Genomic DNA, 24,318 nt, shown 5'->3' on the forward strand with positions numbered 1-24,318 from the left:
ACAGATGGGACAGACAATCGTTGAGGGAAAGGGTGGGTGGGAAGTCCGGTTTGCTGCGCGTTCCTTCTGCTGCCTGCGCTTGCTTTCTGCATGTTCTTGGCGACGAGACTTGGTGCTCAGCGCCCTCCCGGATGCTCTTCCTCCACTTAGGGCGGTCTTTGGAGGTATCGGTGGGGATGTTGCACTTTATCAAGGAGGCTTTGACGATGTCCTTGAAACATTTTCTCTGCCCACCTGGAGCTCGCTTGCCATGTAGGAGTTTCGAGTAGAGCGCTTGCTTTGGGAGTCTTGTGTCGGGCATGCGGACAATGTGGCCTGCCCAACGGAGCTGGTTGACTGTGGTCAGTGCTTCGATGCTGGGGGTGTTGGCCTGATCAAGAACATTGGTGCGTCTGTCCTCCCAGGGGATTTACAGAATCTTGCGGAGACATCATTGGTGGTATTTCTCCAGCGAGGTGAGGTGTCTACTGTATATGCTCCATATCTCTGAGACATACAGGAGGGCGGGTATCACGACTGCCCTGTAGACCATAAGCTTGGTGCCAGATTTGAGGGCTTGATCTTCGAACACTCTCTTCTTCAGGCGGCCGAAGACTGCACTGGCACACTGGAGGCGGTGTTGAACCTCGTCATCGATGTCTGCCCTTGCTGATAATAGGCTCCCGAGATATGGAAATATGGTCTATGTTGTCCAGGGCCGTGCCGTGGATCTTGATGACTGGGGGGGCAGTGCTGTGTAGCAGGGTCAGGTTGGTGGAGGACCTATGTCTTGTGGATGTTTAGCGTAAGGCCCATGCTTTCGTATGCCTCGGTGAAAATGCTGACGATGCTTGGAGTTCAGCCTCTGAATGTGCGCAGACGCAAGCATCGTCCGCTTACTGTAGCTCGACGACAGAGGATGGGATGGTCTTGGATCTGGCCTGGAGGTGATGAAGGTTGAACAGATTCTCACTGGTTCTATAGTTTAGTTCCACTCCAGTGGGGAGCTTGCTGAGTGTGAGGTGGAGCATTGCAGCGAGGAAGATCGAGAAGAGGGTTGGCGCGATGATGCAGCCCTACTTGACCCCGGTCCGGACGTGGATTGGGTCTGTGGTGGATCCGTTGGTCAGGATTATAGCCTGCATGTCATCGTGGAGCATCCTCTTCTACCTATGAAGAAGGTGGCAATGACAGCCCTGAGGTGGTTGATGATTGTCCACTGTTTGCGAGGAATGTTTGATCCTTCTCTGAGGGTTGTGAATCTGTGGAATTCTCTGCCCAAGGAAGCAGTTGAGGCTAACTCATTGAATATATTCAAATCACAGATAGATATATTTTTAACCAATAAGGGAATTAAGGGTTATGGGGAGCGGGCGGGTAAGTGGAGCTGAGTCCACGGCCAGATCAGCCGTGATCTTGTTGGGAGGCGGAGCAGGCTCGAGGGGCTAGATGGCCTACTCCTGTTCCTAATTCTTATGTTCTTATGTTCTTATTAATGTTGGGGAAGTCCAGAACCAGGGGTCACAGTCTAAGGATAAGGGGTAAGCCATTTAGGACCGAGATGAGGAGAAACTTCTTTATCCAGAGAGTGGTGAACCTGTGGAATTCTCTACCACAGAAAGTTGTTGAGGCCAATTCACTAAATATATTCAAAAAGGAGTTAGATGTAGTCCTTACTACTAGGGGGATCAAAGGGTATGGCGAGAAAGCAGGAATGGGGTACTGAAGTTGCATGTTCAGCCATGAATTCATTGAATGGTGATGCAGGCTCAAAGGGCCGAATGGCCTACTCCTGCACCTATTTTCTATGTTTCAGGTTGTACTGTGGGGTCCTCTGTAAAGAATCCATTCCATATGTCGCAGTTCTTCCAAGCACTTTGCCATCGGTTATCAAGGTATTAAATTGACCTCCCGGTGATAGTTGCAAACCAAGCAAAGTAGTACATTGCTTTGCTGTGATGGGGCTGCACTATAGCTTCAAAGGATTTTGTCGACAGCTCAGTAAAGCTGGAGGTATTTGGAACACTTTTGCCGTAGACGACATGAGATCCAAATGGAACTGACTGACCTCCAGTGCAATGACCATCTCAAGATGAAATTGGCTATAGTGTGTTGCTGGCGTTCTATAATTACGAGGTAGGGAATTTGTCAGCTTGAGTCAAGAAGCCCAGCACATACTATCATTGTCCTGTGGCACCTATGTGAGCAAGTCCGTTTTCCGAAGAGTGAACCAACAGGAGTCTTACTTCCGCACGAGGATCCTGGACAAGCATCTGTAGGGTGCCTTTGATTGGCCCAGGCCAAAGCTGGCACCAGGAACGAATGGGCTGGTAATAAAAGTGCAATCCCAAAACTTACACTTGAAAAACTGATTGTGCAAAATGTCAAGGGAGAAATGATAATGCAATAAATGCAAAGTGCCTCCCGTTATAAATGTAAAACCTATTCAGAAACAGACACTGAAAGCGTTACTTCATGATTAAAAGTGGGAACAATCTATTGCAAATGAAAAGTGAGCATGTAGTTGGAGATAGTGGGTCATAAGTATTTTGCCTGTCCCAAAAGCTTCGCAAACACACACGGCCCAGTCACTGATTAAGATACATGGGTCTGCCCCCTTGCTTCACAAGGTTGGACACCCGTGATATAGGGCATAACGGATGCAGGAGATAGGAATTGGCTTCAGAGTGCCCATCATTTAAGTTAAGGGAGAAAGGTTTGACCTCGGCAGAGAGCTTCATCTGTCCGACATTCTAGATTCACTCGGATGCTGCCTGGTATGAGGAAATATAAACAAAAAGAAAGGCTGCACAAGACCAATGTGGATTACAGGGCGGTGTGATAGAAGTGGTTATAATTTAGAATGGATGGTTAGATAGTAGCAGATGGTTTCTAGTAGTTGAGGGGTCTAGAATGAGAAACCATAGATGTGAGATTTGATGTAAGAGATTTAGAACAGAGAAACACCTTTACATAGAGAGTTGATGCTGTGGAATTCACTTCCTGGGTAAGTGGTTGAGGCAGAAATTATGTCAATTTTCAAAATGAGATTGGATAGCTAGATGAAGGAAAAGGGATTGAAGGGATATGGGAGCTGGGTAGGTAAATGTGATTAGGACTATCTTCTCACATGCAGGGTAAACATCGACATGGACAGGTTAGGCTGAAAGTCCTGTTTCTGTGTTGTAACCTGTGTGCGTATTTATCTATGTATTACAAATATCTCCCTCCCTTGTCTCATGAAGACACGGACTCGAGCTTGTTACAGTTCCATGGGCGTTGGCCGCCCTCTGGTGCCTCACTCAATTGGCCATTCTTCATGTGTGAGCCTTGACATTGAGTGTCAAACAAGAGAGATATCACAACCCAGCCTGGTCCTATCTTCAACGGATATCCATACATGTGCATTTCCAGCGTGAGTTACTGGACATCGATCAACAGCAGGAACCCTGGCTGGTTTTAGTTCTTCTATTAGCCCAGACATGGGCCAAATGTAACATCCCTATTGCCATCCAAGCGGTGATCAGCTAACTCAGCACTGGCCAAGGTACAAATCTGGGACGTCCATGGTCTGTAGGATTCAGCACCAGACTGGGTAAAGACGCACTTCCATGTAACAGATCCTCTTACGTTAAAAAAAACTCTTTCTTTTCATTCCAGTTTCAGATAGCAACTCAAGAATTATTCCAAAGACCATTGAAATCTCACTCTACAAAGAAGGGAACAGCTTTGGGTTCGTGATGAGGGGTTAGTCGTTTTATTATTTTTTATGTCTTCCCTCTTTGTTTTCTCCTGTTTTCGGTGATCGTTTAATTCAGACTGCCAGATCCGCCCAATGGAATGCCATTTTGCATCTGTAAATCACTGTTTGTTCCAGATCAGCAGGGGTAATTAAAGGGATGTGCCCTCAGAAAAATGTGTACGGCAGGCATAATATGCCATGGTTACTTAAATAAGAAAGAGTTTGCATTGTCATAACTTTCACAACCTCAGGACTTCCTAAATTGCTTTACAGCCAATAAAGTATTTCAGAAATGCAGTCACTGTTGTAATGTTGGGGAATACGGAACCAATTTACAGCACGGTCCCGTTAACTTCTTTTAGTGATGTTGGTTGAGGGATGAGGGATAAATATCAGCCAGGACACGGAGCAGTATCCCCCTGCTGTTCTTCAAAATAGTGTCAAGGGATTTTTTACACCCACCTAAGCAGCTTAAGGTCTCATCTGAGAGACGGCACCTCCAACAGTGCAGCACAGCATCAATGCCATGTGATAAGTGTCTGGTGAGGGACATGAACCCAAAACCTTCTGACTCTGAGGCGGGAACATTACCTCCAGAGCCAAAATGGGGCTTGAACCAGAGAAGGGATGTCAGAAATAAAGTGTCTCTGTGGTATCTCCTGCTCAACTCCAAATAGCTGGTGGTAGAACAGCTGCACCAGGGGTTTCTGAGGAGATGACTTGCCTACCTACTTCCTCAGCCAGGCATGTTCTGTGCTATGGAAGTGAGGCCACCAGATGTGAGAAAGAGAGATTGTCTCATTAAATGTAAAAAACGTATGAGGTGCAATATAGAGCTCCCCCTAGTGGACTACTTCTCCACCTAGTGGACCACTGTGGCAATGCAACTTCTGATGTATAGAATAAAAAGATCGTGCGACAAGGTCACATGACAAGTTCCTGTAGGGCCATCTTGTGTGTGTTTGTGATGTCGTAACGAAGATATCACGTGAGGAAATGGATGTTGTGTTGCAGGTGGAGTCCATGAAGACTGGAACAAGTCGCGTGCGTTAGTGGTGACCCATGTGAGGCTTGGTGGGCCTGCGGATAGGTAATATATGCTGTATTATGTATTCCCATTTCTGTTAAGGATAAAAATTGGCAATTTGAGGAGTTTCTAAAGCAAAGTCCTTGTCCCTCATTGCTTTTAGATGCATGGTCATTACTTCAAACCTCCATGGTTCCATTTTTATAGGCTAGTGTTTGGAGGCACCTGAGTTGTTACGATGGTACAAATGGTAGAAAGCTAAAGGGCGTGCCACTCTTGTGATTCTCTCCTTCCCCCTCGCCCTTTGCACACTGAACCCCTTAATCTCAGCCACACTGTTATCGTGGGCAGGGCGGGGAACAGGCAAGATTGCTAACTGACAAAGAGAAAGACAATTGAGAGATGCTCCTCATCCTTTCTAAATGCCCCCAATGTTTGGATTATAAAGCCCCCTCAGTGCGCGGAGGCCTAACTTCAGCCCCCCAAGTCTGCCCTTTCAGTCAGAAAAGGCATGGGGTTAGAAAAGAAACATGATAATTTTTCTCTGTGTGTTTGCAGGGAGGGAACGTTGAAAGTTGGAGACAGATTATTGAGCGTGGATGGGATTCCACTTCACAACGTCAGTCACGGAGAGGCTCTCACCATCCTGAGGCAGTGTGGGCAGGAGGCCATCTACCAGATCGAGTATGATGTCAACATTATGGGTAAGGAGTGTAAAGTCTTGCTGGGGGAAATATTTTTTGGGGTGTGGATAAAGCGGATCTTCTTGGCTTCTTCTCAATGGAGAGTGCCCCTGATTGAAGTTTGATGCCAAATCACCAAAATATTCTCCAAGCCATATGCCAGACAAGTGTTGACTTGGTATCAACAGGCAGACTGGGATGTGAGAGCAACTGTTCACACAATAACAGTCCTATCAAAGCTCGTCCCTCTGATACTCTAAGTTATCTAGCCTAGCATTCACGAGATCACTTGGTGGCCCTTATATTGTCTCCATGACGCTACTTAGTAGGTTATTGCACACAAGTGTCACCCTTTGAGTAAAAACATTTTTTTCTAAGATCGCTTTTGGATTTACTCGTTTGTGCTTCGGTTTAAGGTCTCATCTGAAAGTTGGCACCTCTGACAGTGCAGCACTCCTCACAGTAATTGCACTGAAATGTCGGCCTGGATTATGTGTTCAAGTCTTTGGACTGGGGCTAGTGGCGAGTGCTCGCATTAAGATACAGCCGACATCGAACGAGAGAGAGAGGCTGGCTAAAACTGCTGAATCACAGACTTTCATTGTTTACGGGCATGTTGAGCCTAATTGAGAAGCTCAATTCCTTTAATCGTATATGTAAATCACACAGATCTATGGTTGAAACCTTGCTTAAGATGAAACATTGTCCATCCAGTCCCGAAAACACATTTGCAATTATCTACATTAAAAAGATGCTTTTTGACACGTCCACCAGTGCAGCTTCCACTGATTGTGAGTTGCGTAGGCAGGTCCTCAGTCCGCACTCTCCTCTCCCTCGGCCCCATATTTAATGGTTACACTGCCCCTGCATTGGCTCTGATTTGACTGGACATAAATCCCATTATGGAGAGCACAACAACCACACTCTGATTAAACTGGCTGTCCTTTATAATTGATTCACGACAAACTTCAGTTGTCTGTGCTGAGAGACAGATCTCCATCCCAGCGTGTTCCTCTGCCCAGCAAGCCGGCTAATGCTAACTGCGCAAAGGCATTCTTAGTGACATTGACAATAATTATTATCAGGAATCAATTATTCCTGTCGTGGACCGTCTGGTACCTCATGGAGATAAGGTCAAGCTCAGCCGTGATAGCCTCCAGCTCAGAATAATTTCAGATGAGCAGTGCCGAAACTCACATATCAATACTGGTCCTTGGGGTGAGGGAATGGATAGCTACAGGGTGCCTGCGATACCTAACCCGAACACTATGTGATACTGAACCCCAAAATTGTATGATAATGTCCCCCAACACTGGGCCAGTGATACTGTACCCCAACACTGGGCCAGTGATACTGTACCCCGACACTAGGCAATTGATACGGTCCCCCAACACTAGGCCAGTGATACTGTATCCCAAAACTGGGCCAGTGATACTGTCCCCCAACACGAGGCAAGTGATACTGTCCCCTAACACTGGGCCAGTGATAATGTTCCCCAAAAGTGCGCCAGTGATACTGTCTCCCAACACTGGACCAGCGACACTGTCCCCCAACACTGGGCCAGCGATACTGTCCTCCACCACTGGGCCAATGATACGGTCCCCCAATACTGAGCCAGTGATACTGCCCCAAAACACCGGACCAGTGATAGTGTATTCTAAAGCTGAGCCAGTGATACTGTCCGCCAAAACTGGGCCAGTGATACTGTCATACAACACCGGACCAGTGATACTGTCATACAACACTGGACCAGTAATACTGTCTCCCAAAATTGGGCCAGTGATTCTGTTGCCCAACACTGGGCCAGTGATACTGTCCCCCAACACTGTGCCAGTGATACTGTCCCACAACACTGTGCCAGTGATACTGTCCCCCAACACTGTGCCAGTGATACTGTCCCCCAACACTGTGCCAGTGATACTGTCCCCCAACACTGCGCCAGTGATACTGTCCCCCAACACTGTGCCAGTGACACTGTCCCCCAACACTGTGCCAGTGACACTGTCCCCCAACACTGTGCCAGTGACACTGTCCCCCAACACTGTGCCAGTGACACTGTCCCCCCAACACTGTGCCAGTGACACTGTCCCCCAACACTGTGCCAGTGACACTGTCCCCCAACACTGTGCCAGTGACACTGTCCCCCAACACTGTGCCAGTGACACTGTCCCCCAACACTGTGCCAGTGACACTGTCCCCCAACACTGTGCCAGTGATACTGTCCTCCCAACACGGGCCAGTGATACTGTCCCCCAACACCGGCCCAGTGATACTGTCCCCCAACACCGGCCCAGTGATACTGTCCCCCAACACCGGCCCAGTGATACTGTCCCCCAACACCGGCCCAGTGATACTGTCCCCCAACACCGGCCCAGTGATACTGTCCCCCAACACCGGCCCAGTGATACTGTCCCCCAACACCGGCCCAGTGATACTGTCCCCCAACACCGGCCCAGTGATACTGTCCCCCAACACCGGCCCAGTGATACTGACCCCCAACACCGGCCCAGTGATACTATCCCCCAACACCGGCCCAGTGATAATGTCCCCCAACACCGGTCCAGTGATACTGTCCCCCAACACCGGCCCAGTGATACTGTCCCCCAACACCGGCCCAGTGATAATGTCCCCCAACACCGGCCCAGTGATACTGTCCCCCAACACCGGCCCAGTGATACTGTCCCCCAACACCGGCCCAGTGATACTGTCCCCCAACACCGGCCCAGTGATACTGTCCCCCAACACCGGCCCAGTGATACTGTCCCCCAACACCGGCCCATTGATACTGTCCCCCAACACCGGCCCATTGATACTGTCCCCCAACACCGGGCCAGTGATACTGTCCCACAACACCGGGCCAGCGATACTGCACGCGAACACTGGGCCAGCGATACTGCCCCCAACACTGGCCCAGCGATAATGCCCCCTGACACTGGGCCAGCGATACTGCCCCCCAACACTGGGCCAGTGATACTGCCCCCCAAAACTGGGCCTGTGATATTGCCCCCCCCCAACACTGGGCCAGTGATACTGTCCACCAGAACTGTGCCAATGATACAGTCCCGAAGTCTGGGCCAGTGATACTGCCCCCCAACACTGGGCCAGTGATACTGTCCCCCAACACTGGGCCAGTGATACTGTCCCCCAACACTGGGCCAGTGATCTGTCCCCCAACACTGGGCCAGTGATACTGTCCCCCAACACTGGGCCAGTGATACTGTCCCCCAACACTGGGCCAGTGATACTGTCCTCCAACACTGGGCCAGTGATACTGTCCCCCAACACTGGGCCAGTGATACTGTCCCCCAACACTGGGTCAGTGACACTGTAACCCGGCACTGGGTCAGTGACACTGTCCCCCAACACTGGGTCAGTGACACTGTCCCCCAACACTGTGTCAGTGACACTGTCCCCCAACACTGGGCCAGTGACACTGCCCCCCAACACGGGGCCAGTGATACTGCCCCCCAACACTGGGCCAGTGATACTGCCCCCCCAACACTGGGCCAGTGATACTGCCCCGCGACACTGGGCCAGTGATACTGCCCCCCAACACTGGGCCAGTGATACTGCCCCCCAACACGGGGCCAGTGATACTGCCCCCCCAACACTGGGCCAGTGATACTGCCCCCCCCAACACTGGGCCTGTGATACTGCCCCCCCCCAACACTGGGCCAGTGATACTGTCCACCAAAACTGTGCCAATGATACAGTCCCGAAGTCTGGGCCACTGATACTGTCCCCCAACACTGGGCCAGTGATACTGTCCCCCAACACTGGGCCAGTGATACTGTCCCCAACACTGGGTCAGTGACACTGTCCCCCAACACTGGGTCAGTGACACTGTCCCCCAACACTGAGTCAGTGACACTGTCCCCCAACACTGGGCCAGTGAGGCTGTCCCCCAACACTGGGTCAGTGACGCTGTCCCCCAACACTGGACCAGTGACACTGTCCTCCAAAACTGGACCAGTGACACTGTCCCCGAACACTGGGCCAGTGACACTGTCCCCCAACACTGGGCCAGTGACACTGTCCCCCAGCACTGGGCCAGCGACAGTGCCCCCGAACACTGGGCCAGCGATACTGCCCCCCAACACTGGGCCAGCGATAATGCCCCCCAACACTGGGCCAGCGATATTGACCCCAACACTGGGCCAGCGATACTGTCCCCCAACACTGGACCAGTGATACTGTCCCCCAACACTGGGCCAGTGATACTGTCCCCCAACACTGGGCCAGTGATACTGTCCCCCAACACTGGGCCAGTGATACTGTCCCCCAACACTGGGCCAGTGATACTGTCCCCCAACACTGGGTCAGTGACACTCTCCCCCAACACTGGGTCAGTGACACTCCCCCCCAAACTGGGTCAGTGACACTCTCCCCCAACACTGGGTCAGTGACACTCTCCCCCAACACTGGGTCAGTGACACTGTCCCCCAACACTGGGTCAGTGACACTGTCCCCCAACACTGGGTCAGTGACACTGTCCCCCAACACTGGGTCAGTGACACTGTCCCCCAACACTGGGTCAGTGACACTGTCCCCCAACACTGGGTCAGTGACACTGTCCCCCAAAACTGGGTCAGTGAAACTGTCCCCCAACACTGGGTCAGTGACGCTGTAACCCAGCACTGGGTCAGTGACGCTGTCACCCAACACTGGGTCAGTGACGCTGTCCCCCAACACTGGGTCAGTGACCCTGTCCCCCAACACTGGGTCAGTGACGCTGTCCCCCAACACTGGGTCAGTGACGCTGTCGCCCAACACTGGGTCAGTGACGCTGTCCCCCAACACTGGGCCAGTGACGCTGTCCCCCAACACTGGGTCAATGACGCTGTCCCCCAACACTGGGTCAGTGACACTGTCCCCCAACACTGTGTCAGTGACACTGTCCCCCAACACTGGGCCAGTGACACTGCCCCCCAACACGGGGCCAGTGATACTGCCCCCCAACACTGGGCCAGTGATACTGCCCCCCCCAACACTGGGCCAGTGATACTGCCCCGCGACACTGGGCCAGTGATACTGCCCCCCAACACTGGGCCAGTGATACTGCCCCCCAACACGGGGCCAGTGATACTGCCCCCCCAACACTGGGCCAGTGATACTGCCCCCCCCAACACTGGGCCTGTGATACTGCCCCCCCCCAACACTGGGCCAGTGATACTGTCCACCAAAACTGTGCCAATGATACAGTCCCGAAGTCTGGGCCACTGATACTGTCCCCCAACACTGGGCCAGTGATACTGTCCCCCAACACTGGGCCAGTGATACTGTCCCCCAACACTGGGTCAGTGACACTGTCCCCCAACACTGGGTCAGTGACACTGTCCCCCAACACTGAGTCAGTGACACTGTCCCCCAACACTGGGCCAGTGAGGCTGTCCCCCAACACTGGGTCAGTGACGCTGTCCCCCAACACTGGACCAGTGACACTGTCCTCCAAAACTGGGCCAGTGATACTGTCCCCGAACACTGGGCCAGTGACACTGTCCCCCAACACTGGGCCAGTGACACTGTCCCCCAGCACTGGGCCAGCGACAGTGCCCCCCAACACTGGGCCAGCGATAATGCCCCCCAACACTGGGCCAGCGATATTGACCCCAACACTGGGCCAGTGATACTGTCCCCCAACACTGGGCCAGTGATACTGTCCCCCAACACTGGGCCAGTGATACTGTCCCCCAACACTGGGCCAGTGATACTGTCCCCCAACACTGGGCCAGTGATACTGTCCCCCAACACTGGGTCAGTGACACTCTCCCCCAACACTGGGTCAGTGACACTCCCCCCCAAACTGGGTCAGTGACACTCTCCCCCAACACTGGGTCAGTGACACTCTCCCCCAACACTGGGTCAGTGACACTGTCCCCCAACACTGGGTCAGTGACACTGTCCCCCAACACTGGGTCAGTGACACTGTCCCCCAACACTGGGTCAGTGACACTGTCCCCCAACACTGGGTCAGTGACACTGTCCCCCAAAACTGGGTCAGTGAAACTGTCCCCCAACACTGGGTCAGTGACGCTGTAACCCAGCACTGGGTCAGTGACGCTGTCACCCAACACTGGGTCAGTGACGCTGTCCCCCAACACTGGGTCAGTGACCCTGTCCCCCAACACTGGGTCAGTGACGCTGTCCCCCAACACTGGGTCAGTGACGCTGTCGCCCAACACTGGGTCAGTGACGCTGTCCCCCAACACTGGGCCAGTGACGCTGTCCCCCAACACTGGGTCAATGACGCTGTCCCCCAACACTGGGTCAGTGACGCTGTCCCCCAACACTGGGTCAGTGACGCTGTCCCCCAACACTGGGTCAGTGACGCTGTCCCCCAACACTGGGCCAGTGACGCTGTCCCCCAACACTGGGTCAGTAACGCTGTCCCCCAACACTGGGCCAGTGACGCTGTCCCCCCAAACTGGGCCACTGACGCTGTCCTCCAAAACTGGGCCACTGACACTGTCCCCCAACACTGGGCCAGTGACACTGTCCCCCAACACTGGGCCAGTGACACTGTCCCCCAGCACTGGGCCGGCGACAGTGCCCCCCAAAACTGGGCCAGCGGCAATGCCCCCAACACTGGGCCAGCGATAATGCCCCCCGACACTGGGCCAGTGATACTGCCCCGCGACACTGGGCCAGTGATACTGCCCTGCGATACTGGGCCAGTGATACTGCCCCCCGACACTGGGCCAGTGATACTGCCCCCCGACACGGGGCCAGTGATACTGCCCCCCAACACTGGGCCAGTGATACTGCCAACCCCAACACAGGGCCAGTGATACTGCACCCCAACACTGGGCCTGTGATACTGCCCCCCCCAACACTGGGCCAGTGATACTGTCCACCAAAACTGTGCCAATGATACAGTCCCGAAGTCTGGGCCAGTGATACTGCCCACCAACACTGGGCCAGTGATACTGTCCCCCAACACTGGGCCAGTGATACTGTCCCCCAACACTGGGCCAGTGATACTGTCCCCCAACACTGGGTCAGTGATACTGTCCCCCAACACTGGGCCAGTGATACTGTCCACCAACACTGGGCCAGTGATACTGTCCATCAACACTGGGCCAGTGATACTGTCCACCAACACTGGGACAGTGATACTGTCCCCCAAAACTGGGCCAGTGATGCTGTCCCCCAACACTGGGCCAGTGATACTGTCCCCAACACTGGACCAGTGAAACTGTCCACTTACACTGGGTCAGTGACACTGTTCCCCAACACTGGGTCAGTGACACTCTCCCCCAACACTGGGTCAGTGACACTCTCCCCCAACACTGGGTCAGTGACACTCTCCCCCAAACTGGGTCAGTGACACTCTCCCCCAACACTGGGTCAGTGACACTCTCCCCCAACACTGGGTCAGTGACATTGTCCACCAACACTGGGTCAGTGACATTGTCCACCAACACTGGGTCAGTGACACTGTCCCCCAACACTGGGTCAGTGACACTGTCCCCCAACACTGGGTCAGTGACACTGTCCCCCAACACTGGGTCAGTGACACTGTCCCCCAACACTGGGTCAGTGACGCTGTCCCCCAACACTGGGTCAGTGACGCTGTCCCCCAACACTGGGTCAGTGACGCTGTCCCCCAACACTGGGTCAGTGACGCTGTCCCCCAACACTGGGTCAGTGACGCTGTCGCCCAACACTGGGTCAGTGACGCTGTCCCCCAACACTGGGCCAGTGACGCTGTCTCCCAACACTGGGCCAGTGACGCTGTCCCCCAACACTGGGTCAGTGACGCTGTCCCCCAACACTGGGTCAGTGACGCTGTCCCCCAACACTGGGTCAGTGACGCTGTCCCCCAACACTGGGCCAGTGACGCTGTCCCCCAACACTGGGCCAGTGACACTGTCCCCCAGCACTGGGCCAGCGACAGTGCCCCCCAAAACTGGGCCAGCGGCAATGCCCCCAACACTGGGCCAGCGATAATGCCCCCCGACACTGGGCCAGTGATACTGCCCCGCGACACTGGGCCAGTGATACTGCCCTGCGACACTGGGCCAGTGATACTGCACCCCGACACTGGGCCAGTGATACTGCCCCCCGACACGGGGCCAGTGATACTGCCCCCCAACACTGGGCCAGTGATACTGGCCCCCCCCCAACACTGGGCCAGTGATACTGCACCCCAACACTGGGCCTGTGATACTGCCCCCAACACTGGGACAGTGACGCTGTCCCCCCAACACTGGGTCAGTGACGCAGTCCCACAACACTGGGTCAGTGACGCTGTCCTCCAAACCTGGGCCACTGACACTGTCCCCCAACACTGGGCCAGTGACACTGTCCCCCAACACTGGGCCAGTGACACTGTCCCCCAGCACTGGGCCAGCGACAGTGCCCCCGAACACTGGGCCAGCGATACTGCCCCCCAACACTGGGCCAGCGATAATGCCCCCCAACACTGTGCCAGCGATAATGCCTCCCAACACTGGGCCAGCGATAATGCCCCCCAACACTGGGCCAGCGATACTGCCTCCCAACACTGGGCCAGAGATACTGCCCCCCAACACTGGGCCAGCGATAATGCCCCCCAACACTGGGCCAGCGATAATGCCCCACAACACTGGGCCAGCGATACTGCCCCCCAACACTGGGCCAGCGATACTGCCCCCCAACACTGGGCCAGCGATATTGCCCCCAACACTGGGCCAGAGATTCTGCCCCCAACACTGGGCCAGAGATACTGCCCCCAACACTGGGCCAGAGATACTGCCCCCCAACACTGGGCAAGCGGTACTGCCCCCAACACTGGGCCAGTGATAATGCCCCCCAACACTGGGCCTGCGATAATGCCCCCCAACACTGGGCCAGCGATAATGCCCCACAACACTGGGCCAGCGATACTGCCCCCAAACACTGGGCCAGCGATACTGCCCCCAACACTGGGCCAGCGATATTGCCACCAACACTGAGCCAGAGATTCTGCCCCCAACACTGGGCCAGAGATTCTGCCCCCAACACTGGGCCAGAGATACTGCCCCCCAACACGGGGCCAGTGATACTGCCCCCCAACACTGGGCCAGTGATACTGCCCCCCAACACTGGGCCAGTGATACTGCCCCCCAAAACTGGGCCAGTGATACTGTCCCCCAACACTGGGCCAGTGACACTGTCCCCCAACACTGGGCCTGTGATACTGCCCCCCCAACACTGGGCCAGTGATACTGTCCCCCCAACACTGAGCCAGTGATACTGTCCCCAACACTGGGCCAGTGATACTGTCCCCCAACACTGGGCCAGTGATACTGTCCCCCAACACTGGGCCAGTGATACTGTCCCCCAACACTGGGCCAGTGATACTGTCCCCAACACTGGGCCAGTGATACTGTCCCCCCAACACTGGGCCAGTGATACTGTCCCCCAACACTGGGCCAGTGATACTGTCCCCCAACACTGGGCCAGTGATACTGTCCCCCAACACTGGGCCAGTGATACTGTCCCCAACACTGGACCAGTGAAACTGTCCACCTACACTAGGGCAGTGATACTGTCCTTAACACTGGCGCAGTGATACTGCCCCCAACACTGGGTCAGTGAAACTGTCCTCGACACTGGGTCAGTGACACTTCTCCCAACACTGGGTCAGTGACACTGTAACCCGGCACTGGGTCAGTGACACTGTCCCCCAACACTGGGTCAGTGACACTGTCCCCCAACACTGTGTCAGTGACACTGTCCCCCAACACTGGGCCAGTGACACTGCCCCCCAACACGGGGCCAGTGATACTGCCCCCCAACACTGGGCCAGTGATACTGCCCCCCCAACACTGGGCCAGTGATACTGCCCCGCGACACTGGGCCAGTGATACTGCCCCCCAACACTGGGCCAGTGATACTGCCCCCCAACACGGGGCCAGTGATACTGCCCCCCCAACACTGGGCCAGTGATACTGCCCCCCCCAACACTGGGCCTGTGATACTGCCCCCCCCCAACACTGGGCCAGTGATACTGTCCGCCAAAACTGTGCCAATGATACAGTCCCGAAGTCTGGGCCACTGATACTGTCCCCCAACACTGGGCCAGTGATACTGTCCCCCAACACTGGGCCAGTGATACTGTCCCCAACACTGGGTCAGTGACACTGTCCCCCAACACTGGGTCAGTGACACTGTCCCCCAACACTGAGTCAGTGACACTGTCCCCCAACACTGGGCCAGTGAGGCTGTCCCGCAACACTGGGTCAGTGACGCTGTCCCCCAACACTGGACCAGTGACACTGTCCTCCAAAACTGGGCCAGTGATACTGTCCCCGAACACTGGGCCAGTGACACTGTCCCCCAACACTGGGCCAGTGACACTGTCCCCCAGCACTGGGCCAGCGACAGTGCCCCCGAACACTGGGCCAGCGATACTGCCCCCCAACACTGGGCCAGCGATAATGCCCCCCAACACTGGGCCAGCGATATTGACCCCAACACTGGGCCAGTGATACTGTCCCCCAACACTGGGCCAGTGATACTGTCCCCCAACACTGGGCCAGTGATACTGTCCCCCAACACTGGGCCAGTGATACTGTCCCCCAACACTGGGCCAGTGATACTGTCCCCCAACACTGGGCCAGTGATACTGTCCCCCAACACTGGGCCAGTGATACTGTCCCCCAACACTGGGCCAGTGATACTGTCCCCCAACACTGGGCCAGTGATACTGTCCCCACACACTGGGCCAGTGATACTGTCCCCAACACTGGACCAGTGAAACTGTCCACCTACACTAGGGCAGTGATACTGTCCTTAACACTGGCGCAGTGATACTGCCCCCAACACTGGGTCAGTGAAACTGTCCCCCGACACTGGGTCAGTGACACTTCTCCCAACACTGGGTCAGTGACACTGTAACCCAGCACTGGGTCAGTGACACTGTCCCCCAACACTGGGTCAGTGACACTGTCCCCCAACACTGTGTCAGTGACACTGTCCCCCAACACTGGGCCAGTGACACTGCCCCCCAACACGGGGCCAGTGATACTGAGCCCCAACACTGGGCCATTGATATTGCCCCCCCAACACTGGGCCAGTGATACTGCCCCCCAACACTGGGCCAGTGATACTGCCCCCCAACACGGGGCCAGTGATACTGCCCCCCCAACACTGGGCCAGTGATACTGCCCCCCCAACACTGGGCCTGTGATACTGCCCCCCCCAACACTGGGCCAGTGATACTGTCCACCAAAACTGTGCCAATGATACAGTCACGAAGTCTGGGCCACTGATACTGTCCCCCAACACTGGGCCAGTGATACTGTCCCCCAACACTGGGCCAGTGATACTGTCCCCAACACTGGGTCAGTGACACTGTCCCCCAACACTGGGTCAGTGACACTGTCCCCCAACACTGGGTCAGGGACACTGTCCCCCAACACTGGGCCAGTGAGGCTGTCCCCCAACACTGGGTCAGTGAGGCTGTCCCCCAACACTGGGTCAGTGACGCTGTCCCCCAACACTGGACCAGTGACACTGTCCTCCAAAACTGGGCCAGTGACACTGTCCCCCAACACTGGGCCAGTGACACTGTCCCCCAGCACTGGGCCAGCGACAGTGCCCCCGAACACTGGGCCAGCGATACTGCCCCCCAACACTGGGCCAGCGATAATGCCCCCCAACACTGGGCCAGCGATATTGCCCCCAACACTGGGCCAGAGAATCTGCCCCCAACACTGGGCCAGAGATACTGCCCCCCAACACTGGGCCTGCGATAATGCCCCCCAACACTGGGCCAGCGATAATGCCCCACAACACTGGTCCAGCGATACTGCCCCCCAACACTGGGCCAGCGATACTGCCCCCCAACACTGGGCCAGCGATATTGCCCCCAACACTGGGCCAGAGATTCTTCCCCCAACACTGGGCCAGAGATTCTGCCCCCAACACTGGGCCAGAGATACTGCCCCCAACACTGGGCCAGTGATACTGTCCCCCAACACTGGGCCAGTGATACTGTCCACCAAAACTGTGCCAATGATACAGTCCCGAAGTCTGGGCCACTGATACTGTCCCCCAACACTGGGCCAGTGATACTGTCCCCCAACACTGGGCCAGTGATGCTGTCCCCAACACTGGGTCAGTGACACTGTCCCCCAACACTGGGTCAGTGACACTGTCCCCCAACACTGGGTCAGTGACACTGTCCCCCAACACTGGGCCAGTGACGCTGTCCCCCAACACTGGGTCAGTGACGCTGTCTCCCAACATTGGACCAGTGACACAGTCCTCCAAAACTGGGCCAGTGATACTGTCCCCCAACACTGGGCCAGTGACACTGTCCCCCAACATTGTGCCAGTGACACTGTCCCCCAGCACTGGGCCAGCGACAGTGCCCCCGAACACTGGGCCAGCGATACTGCCCCCCAACACTGGGCCAGCGATAATGCCCCCCAACACTGGGCCAGCGATATTGCCCCCAACACTGGGCCAGAGAATCTGCCCCCAACACTGGGCCAGAGATAATGCCCCCCAACACTGGGCCTGCGATAATGCCCCCCAACACTGGGCCAGCGATAATGCCCCACAACACTGGTTCAGCGATACTGCCCCCCAACACTGGGCCAGCGATACTGCCCCCCAACACTGGGCCAGCGATATTGCCCCCAACACTGGGCCAGAGATTCTGCCCCCAACACTGGGCCAGTGATACTGTCCCTCAACACTGGGCCAGTAATACTGTCCCCCCAACTCTGGGCCAGTGATACTGTCCCCCAACACTGGGCCAGTGATACTGTCCCCAACACTGGACCAGTGAAACTGTCCCCCAACACTGGGTCAGTGACACTGTCTCCCAACACTGGGTCAGTGACACTGTAACCCAGCACTGGGTCAGTGACACTGTCCACCAACACTGGGTCAGTGACACTGTCCCCCAACACTGGGCCAGTGACACTGCCCCCCCCAACACGGGGCCACTGGACCAGTGATACTGCCCCCCCAACACTGGGCCAGTGATACTGCCCCCCAACTCTGGGCCTGTGATACTGCCCCCCAACACTGGGCCAGTGATACTGTCCATCAAAACTGTGCCAATGATACAGTCCCGAAGTCTGGGCCAGTGATACTGCCCCCCAACACTGGGCCACTGATACTGTCCCCCAAAACTGGGCCAGTGATACTGTCCCCCAACACTGGGCCAGTGATACTGTCCCCAACACTGGGTCAGTGGTACTGTCCCCCAACACTGGGCCAGTGATACTGTCCCCCAACACTGGGCCAGTGATACTGTCCCCAACACTGGGTCAGTGGTACTGTCCCCCAACACTGGGCCAGTGATACTGTCCCCCAACACTGGACCAGTGATACTGTCCCCCAACACTGGGCCAGTGATACTGTCTCCCAACACTGGGCCTGTGATACTGTCCCCCAACACTGGGCCAGTGATACTGTCCCCAACACTGGGTCAGTGATACTGTCCCCCAACACTGGGCCAGTGATACTGTCCACCAACACTGGGCCAGTGATACTGTCCACCAACACTGGGCCAGTGATACTGTCCACCAACACTGGACCAGTGATACTGTCCACCAACACTGGGACAGTGATACTGTCCACCAACACTGGGCCAGTGATACTGTCCACCAACACTGGACCAGTGATACTGTCCACCAACACTGGGCCAGTGATACTGTCCCCCAAAACTGGGCCAGTGATACTGTCCCCCAACACTGGGCCAGTGAAACTGTCCCCCTACACTGGGTCAGTGACGCTGTCCCCCAACACTGGGTCAGTGACGCTGTCCCCCAACACTGGGTCAGTGACGCTGTCCCCCAACACTGGGTCAGTGACGCTGTCCCCCAACACTGGGTCAGTGACGCTGTCCCCCCCACTGGGTCAGTGACGCTGCCCCCCAACACTGGGTCAGTGACGCTGTCCCCAACACTGGGCCAGTGACGCTGTCCCCCAAAACTGGGACAGTGACACTGTCCTCCAAAACTGGGCCACTGACACTGTCCCCCAGCACTGGGCCAGTGACACTGTCCCCCAACACTGGGCCAGTGACACTGTCCCCCAGCACTGGGCCAGCGACAGTGCCCCCAACACTGGGCCAGCGATAATGCCCCCAACACTGGGCCAGCGATAATGCCCCCCAACACTGGGCCAGTGATACTGCCCCCAAAACTGGGCCTGTGATACTGCCCCGCGACAGTGGGCCAGTGATACTGCCCCCCGACACTGGGCCAGTGATACTGCCCCCCAACACTGGGTCAGTGACCCTGTCCCCCAACACTGGGTCAGTGACGCTGTCCCCCAACACTGGGCCAGTGATACTGTCCCCCAAAACTGGGCCAGTGATACTGTCCCCCAACACTGGACCAGTGATACTGTCCCACAACACTGGGCCAGCGATACTGTCCCCCAACACTGGGCCAGCGATACTGTCCCCCAACACTGGGCCAGCGATACTGTCCCCCCAACACTGGGCCAGCGATACTGTCCCCCAACACTGGGCCAGCGATACTGTCCCCCAACACTGGGCCAGCGATACTGTCCCCCAACACTGGGCCAGCGATACTGTCCCCCAACACTGGGCCAGCGATACTGTCCCCCAACACTGGGCCAGCGATACTGTCCCCCAACACTGGGCCAGCGATACTGTCCCCCAACACTGGGCCAGTGATACTGTCCCCCAACACTGGGCCAGTGATACTGTCCCCCAACACTGGGCCAGTGATACTGTCCCCCAACACTGGGCCAGTGATACTGTCCCCCAACACTGGGCCAGTGATACTGTCCCCCCAACACTGGGCCAGTGATACTGTCCCCAACACTGGACCAGTGAAACTGTCCACTTACACTAGGGCAGTGATACTGTCCTTAACACTGGCGCAGTGATACTGCCCCCAACACTGGGTCAGTGAAACTGTCCCCCGACACTGGGTCAGTGACACTTCTCCCAACACTGGGTCAGTGACACTGTAACCCGGCACTGGGTCAGTGACACTGTCCCCCAACACTGGGTCAGTGACACTGTCCCCCAACACTGTGTCAGTGACACTGTCCCCCAACACTGGGCCAGTGACACTGCCCCCCAACACTGGGCCAGTGATACTGAGCCCCAACACTGGGCCAGTGATATTGCCCCCCAACACTGGGCCAGTGATACTGCCCCCCCCAACACTGGGCCAGTGATACTGCCCCCCAACACGGGGCCAGTGATACTGCCCCCCAACACTGGGCCAGTGATACTGCCCCCCCCCCCAACACTGGGCCTGTGATACTGCCCCCCCCCCCAACACTGGGCCAGTGATACTGTCCACCAAAACTGTGCCAATGATACAGTCCCGAAGTCTGGGCCACTGATACTGTCCCCCAACACTGGGCCAGTGATACTGTCCCCCAACACTGGGCCAGTGATACTGTCCCCAACACTGGGTCAGTGACACTGTCCCCCAACACTGGGTCAGTGACACTGTCCCCCAACACTGGGTCAGTGACACTGTCCCCCAACACTGGGCCAGTGACGCTGTCCCCCCCACTGGGTCAGTGACGCTGTCCCCCAACACTGGGTCAGTGACGCTGTCCCCCAACACTGGGCCAGTGACGCTGTCCCCCAAAACTGGGACAGTGACACTGTCCTCCAAAACTGGGCCACTGACACTGTCCCCCAACACTGGGCCAGTGACACTGTCCCCCAACACTGGGCCAGTGACACTGTCCCCCAGCACTGGGCCAGCGACAGTGCCCCCAACACTGGGCCAGCGATAACGCCCCCAACACTGGGCCAGCGATAATGCCCCCCAACACTGGGCCAGTGATACTGCCCCCAAAACTGGGCCTGTGATACTGCCCCGTGACAGTGGGCCAGTGATACTGCCCCCCGACACTGGGCCAGTGATACTGCCCCCCGACACTGGGTCAGTGACCCTGTCCCCCAACACTGGGTCAGTGACGCTGTCCCCCAACACTGGGCCAGTGATACTGTCCCCCAAAACTGGGCCAGTGATACTGTCCCCCAACACTGGACCAGTGATACTGTCCCACAACACTGGGCCAGCGATACTGTCCCCCAACACTGGGCCAGCGATACTGTCCCCCAACACTGGGCCAGCGATACTGTCCCCCCAACACTGGGCCAGCGATACTGTCCCCCAACACTGGGCCAGCGATACTGTCCCCCAACACTGGGCCAGCGATACTGTCCCCCAACACTGGGCCAGCGATACTGTCCCCCAACACTGGGCCAGCGATACTGTCCCCCAACACTGGGCCAGCGATACTGTCCCCCAACACTGGGCCAGCGATACTGTCCCCCAACACTGGGCCAGTGATACTGTCCCCCCAACACTGGGCCAGTGATACTGTCCCCCAACACTGGGCCAGTGATACTGTCCCCCAACACTGGGCCAGTGATACTGTCCCCCAACACTGGGCCAGTGATACTGTCCCCCAACACTGGGCCAGTGATACTGTCCCCCCAACACTGGGCCAGTGATACTGTCCCCACACACTGGGCCAGTGATACTGTCCCCAACACTGGACCAGTGAAACTGTCCACTTACACTAGGGCAGTGATACTGTCCTTAACACTGGCGCAGTGATACTGCCCCCAACACTGGGTCAGTGAAACTGTCCCCCGACACTGGGTCAGTGACACTTCTCCCAACACTGGGTCAGTGACACTGTAACCCGGCACTGGGTCAGTGACACTGTCCCCCAACACTGGGTAAGTGACACTGTCCCCCAACACTGTGTCAGTGACACTGTCCCCCAACACTGGGCCAGTGACACTGCCCCCCAACACGGGGCCAGTGATACTGAGCCCCAACACTGGGCCATTGATATTGCCCCCCCAACACTGGGCCAGTGATACTGCCCCCCCAACACTGGGCCAGTGATACTGCCACCCAACACGGGGCCAGTGATACTGCCCCCCCAACACTGGGCCAGTGATACTGCCCCCCCCAACACTGGGCCTGTGATACTGCCCCCCCCAACACTGGGCCAGTGATACTGTCCACCAAAACTGTGCCAATGATACAGTCCCGAAGTCTGGGCCACTGATACTGTCCCCCAACACTGGGCCAGTGATACTGTCCCCCAACACTGGGCCAGTGATACTGTCCCCAACACTGGGTCAGTGACACTGTCCCCCAACACTGGGTCAGTGACACTGTCCCCCAACACTGGGTCAGTGACACTGTCCCCCAACACTGGGCCAGTGAGGCTGTCCCCCAACACTGGGTCAGTGACGCTGTCCCCCAACACTGGACCAGTGAAACTGTCCACCTACACTAGGGCAGTGATACTGTCCTTAACACTGGCGCAGTGATACTGCCCCCAACACTGGGTCAGTGAAACTGTCCCCGACACTGGGTCAGTGACACTTCTCCCAACACTGGGTCAGTGACACTGTAACCCGGCACTGGGTCAGTGACACTGTCCCCCAACACTGGGTCAGTGACACTGTCCCCCAACACTGTGTCAGTGACACTGTCCCCCAACACTGGGCCAGTGACACTGCCCCCCAACACGGGGCCAGTGATACTGCCCCCCAACACTGGGCCAGTGATACTGCCCCCCCCAACACTGGGCCAGTGATACTGCCCCGCGACACTGGGCCAGTGATACTGCCCCCCAACACTGGGCCAGTGATACTGCCCCCCAACACGGGGCCAGTGATACTGCCCCCCCAACACTGGGCCAGTGATACTGCCCCCCCCAACACTGGGCCTGTGATACTGCCCCCCCCCCAACACTGGGCCAGTGATACTGTCCGCCAAAACTGTGCCAATGATACAGTCCCGAAGTCTGGGCCACTGATACTGTCCCCCAACACTGGGCCAGTGATACTGTCCCCCAACACTGGGCCAGTGATACTGTCCCCAACACTGGGTCAGTGACACTGTCCCCCAACACTGGGTCAGTGACACTGTCCCCCAACACTGAGTCAGTGACACTGTCCCCCAACACTGGGCCAGTGAGGCTGTCCCGCAACACTGGGTCAGTGACGCTGTCCCCCAACACTGGACCAGTGACACTGTCCTCCAAAACTGGGCCAGTGATACTGTCCCCGAACACTGGGCCAGTGACACTGTCCCCCAACACTGGGCCAGTGACACTGTCCCCCAGCACTGGGCCAGCGACAGTGCCCCCGAACACTGGGCCAGCGATACTGCCCCCCAACACTGGGCCAGCGATAATGCCCCCCAACACTGGGCCAGCGATATTGACCCCAACACTGGGCCAGTGATACTGTCCCCCAACACTGGGCCAGTGATACTGTCCCCCAACACTGGGCCAGTGATACTGTCCCCCAACACTGGGCCAGTGATACTGTCCCCCAACACTGGGCCAGTGATACTGTCCCCCAACACTGGGCCAGTGATACTGTCCCCCAACACTGGGCCAGTGATACTGTCCCCCAACACTGGGCCAGTGATACTGTCCCCACACACTGGGCCAGTGATACTGTCCCCAACACTGGACCAGTGAAACTGTCCACCTACACTAGGGCAGTGATACTGTCCTTAACACTGGCGCAGTGATACTGCCCCCAACACTGGGTCAGTGAAACTGTCCCCCGACACTGGGTCAGTGACACTTCTCCCAACACTGGGTCAGTGACACTGTAACCCAGCACTGGGTCAGTGACACTGTCCCCCAACACTGGGTCAGTGACACTGTCCCCCAACACTGTGTCAGTGACACTGTCCCCCAACACTGGGCCAGTGACACTGCCCCCCAACACGGGGCCAGTGATACTGAGCCCCAACACTGGGCCATTGATATTGCCCCCCCAACACTGGGCCAGTGATACTGCCCCCCAACACTGGGCCAGTGATACTGCCCCCCAACACGGGGCCAGTGATACTGCCCCCCCAACACTGGGCCAGTGATACTGCCCCCCCAACACTGGGCCTGTGATACTGCCCCCC

General features: G+C 56.5%; 1 protein-coding gene across 1 annotated transcript in view; it reads left to right on the forward strand.

Annotated features, from left to right (window-relative positions):
* Window positions 1–24,318, forward strand: part of grip2b (glutamate receptor interacting protein 2b) — a gene marked incomplete at its 5' end in the record, with an annotated part of 696,297 nt that overhangs the window by 17,154 nt on the left and 654,825 nt on the right. Inside the window, 3 exons of the mRNA XM_070895762.1 lie at window positions 3,640–3,726; window positions 4,736–4,811; window positions 5,307–5,452. Coding sequence (XP_070751863.1) covers window positions 3,640–3,726; window positions 4,736–4,811; window positions 5,307–5,452 — 309 coding nt within the window. The remainder of the gene's footprint in view (window positions 1–3,639; window positions 3,727–4,735; window positions 4,812–5,306; window positions 5,453–24,318) is intronic.

This window comes from Pristiophorus japonicus, chromosome 12 (genome assembly GCF_044704955.1).
Source record: "Pristiophorus japonicus isolate sPriJap1 chromosome 12, sPriJap1.hap1, whole genome shotgun sequence".
In the NCBI taxonomy this organism is placed as follows: Eukaryota; Metazoa; Chordata; class Chondrichthyes; family Pristiophoridae; genus Pristiophorus; species Pristiophorus japonicus.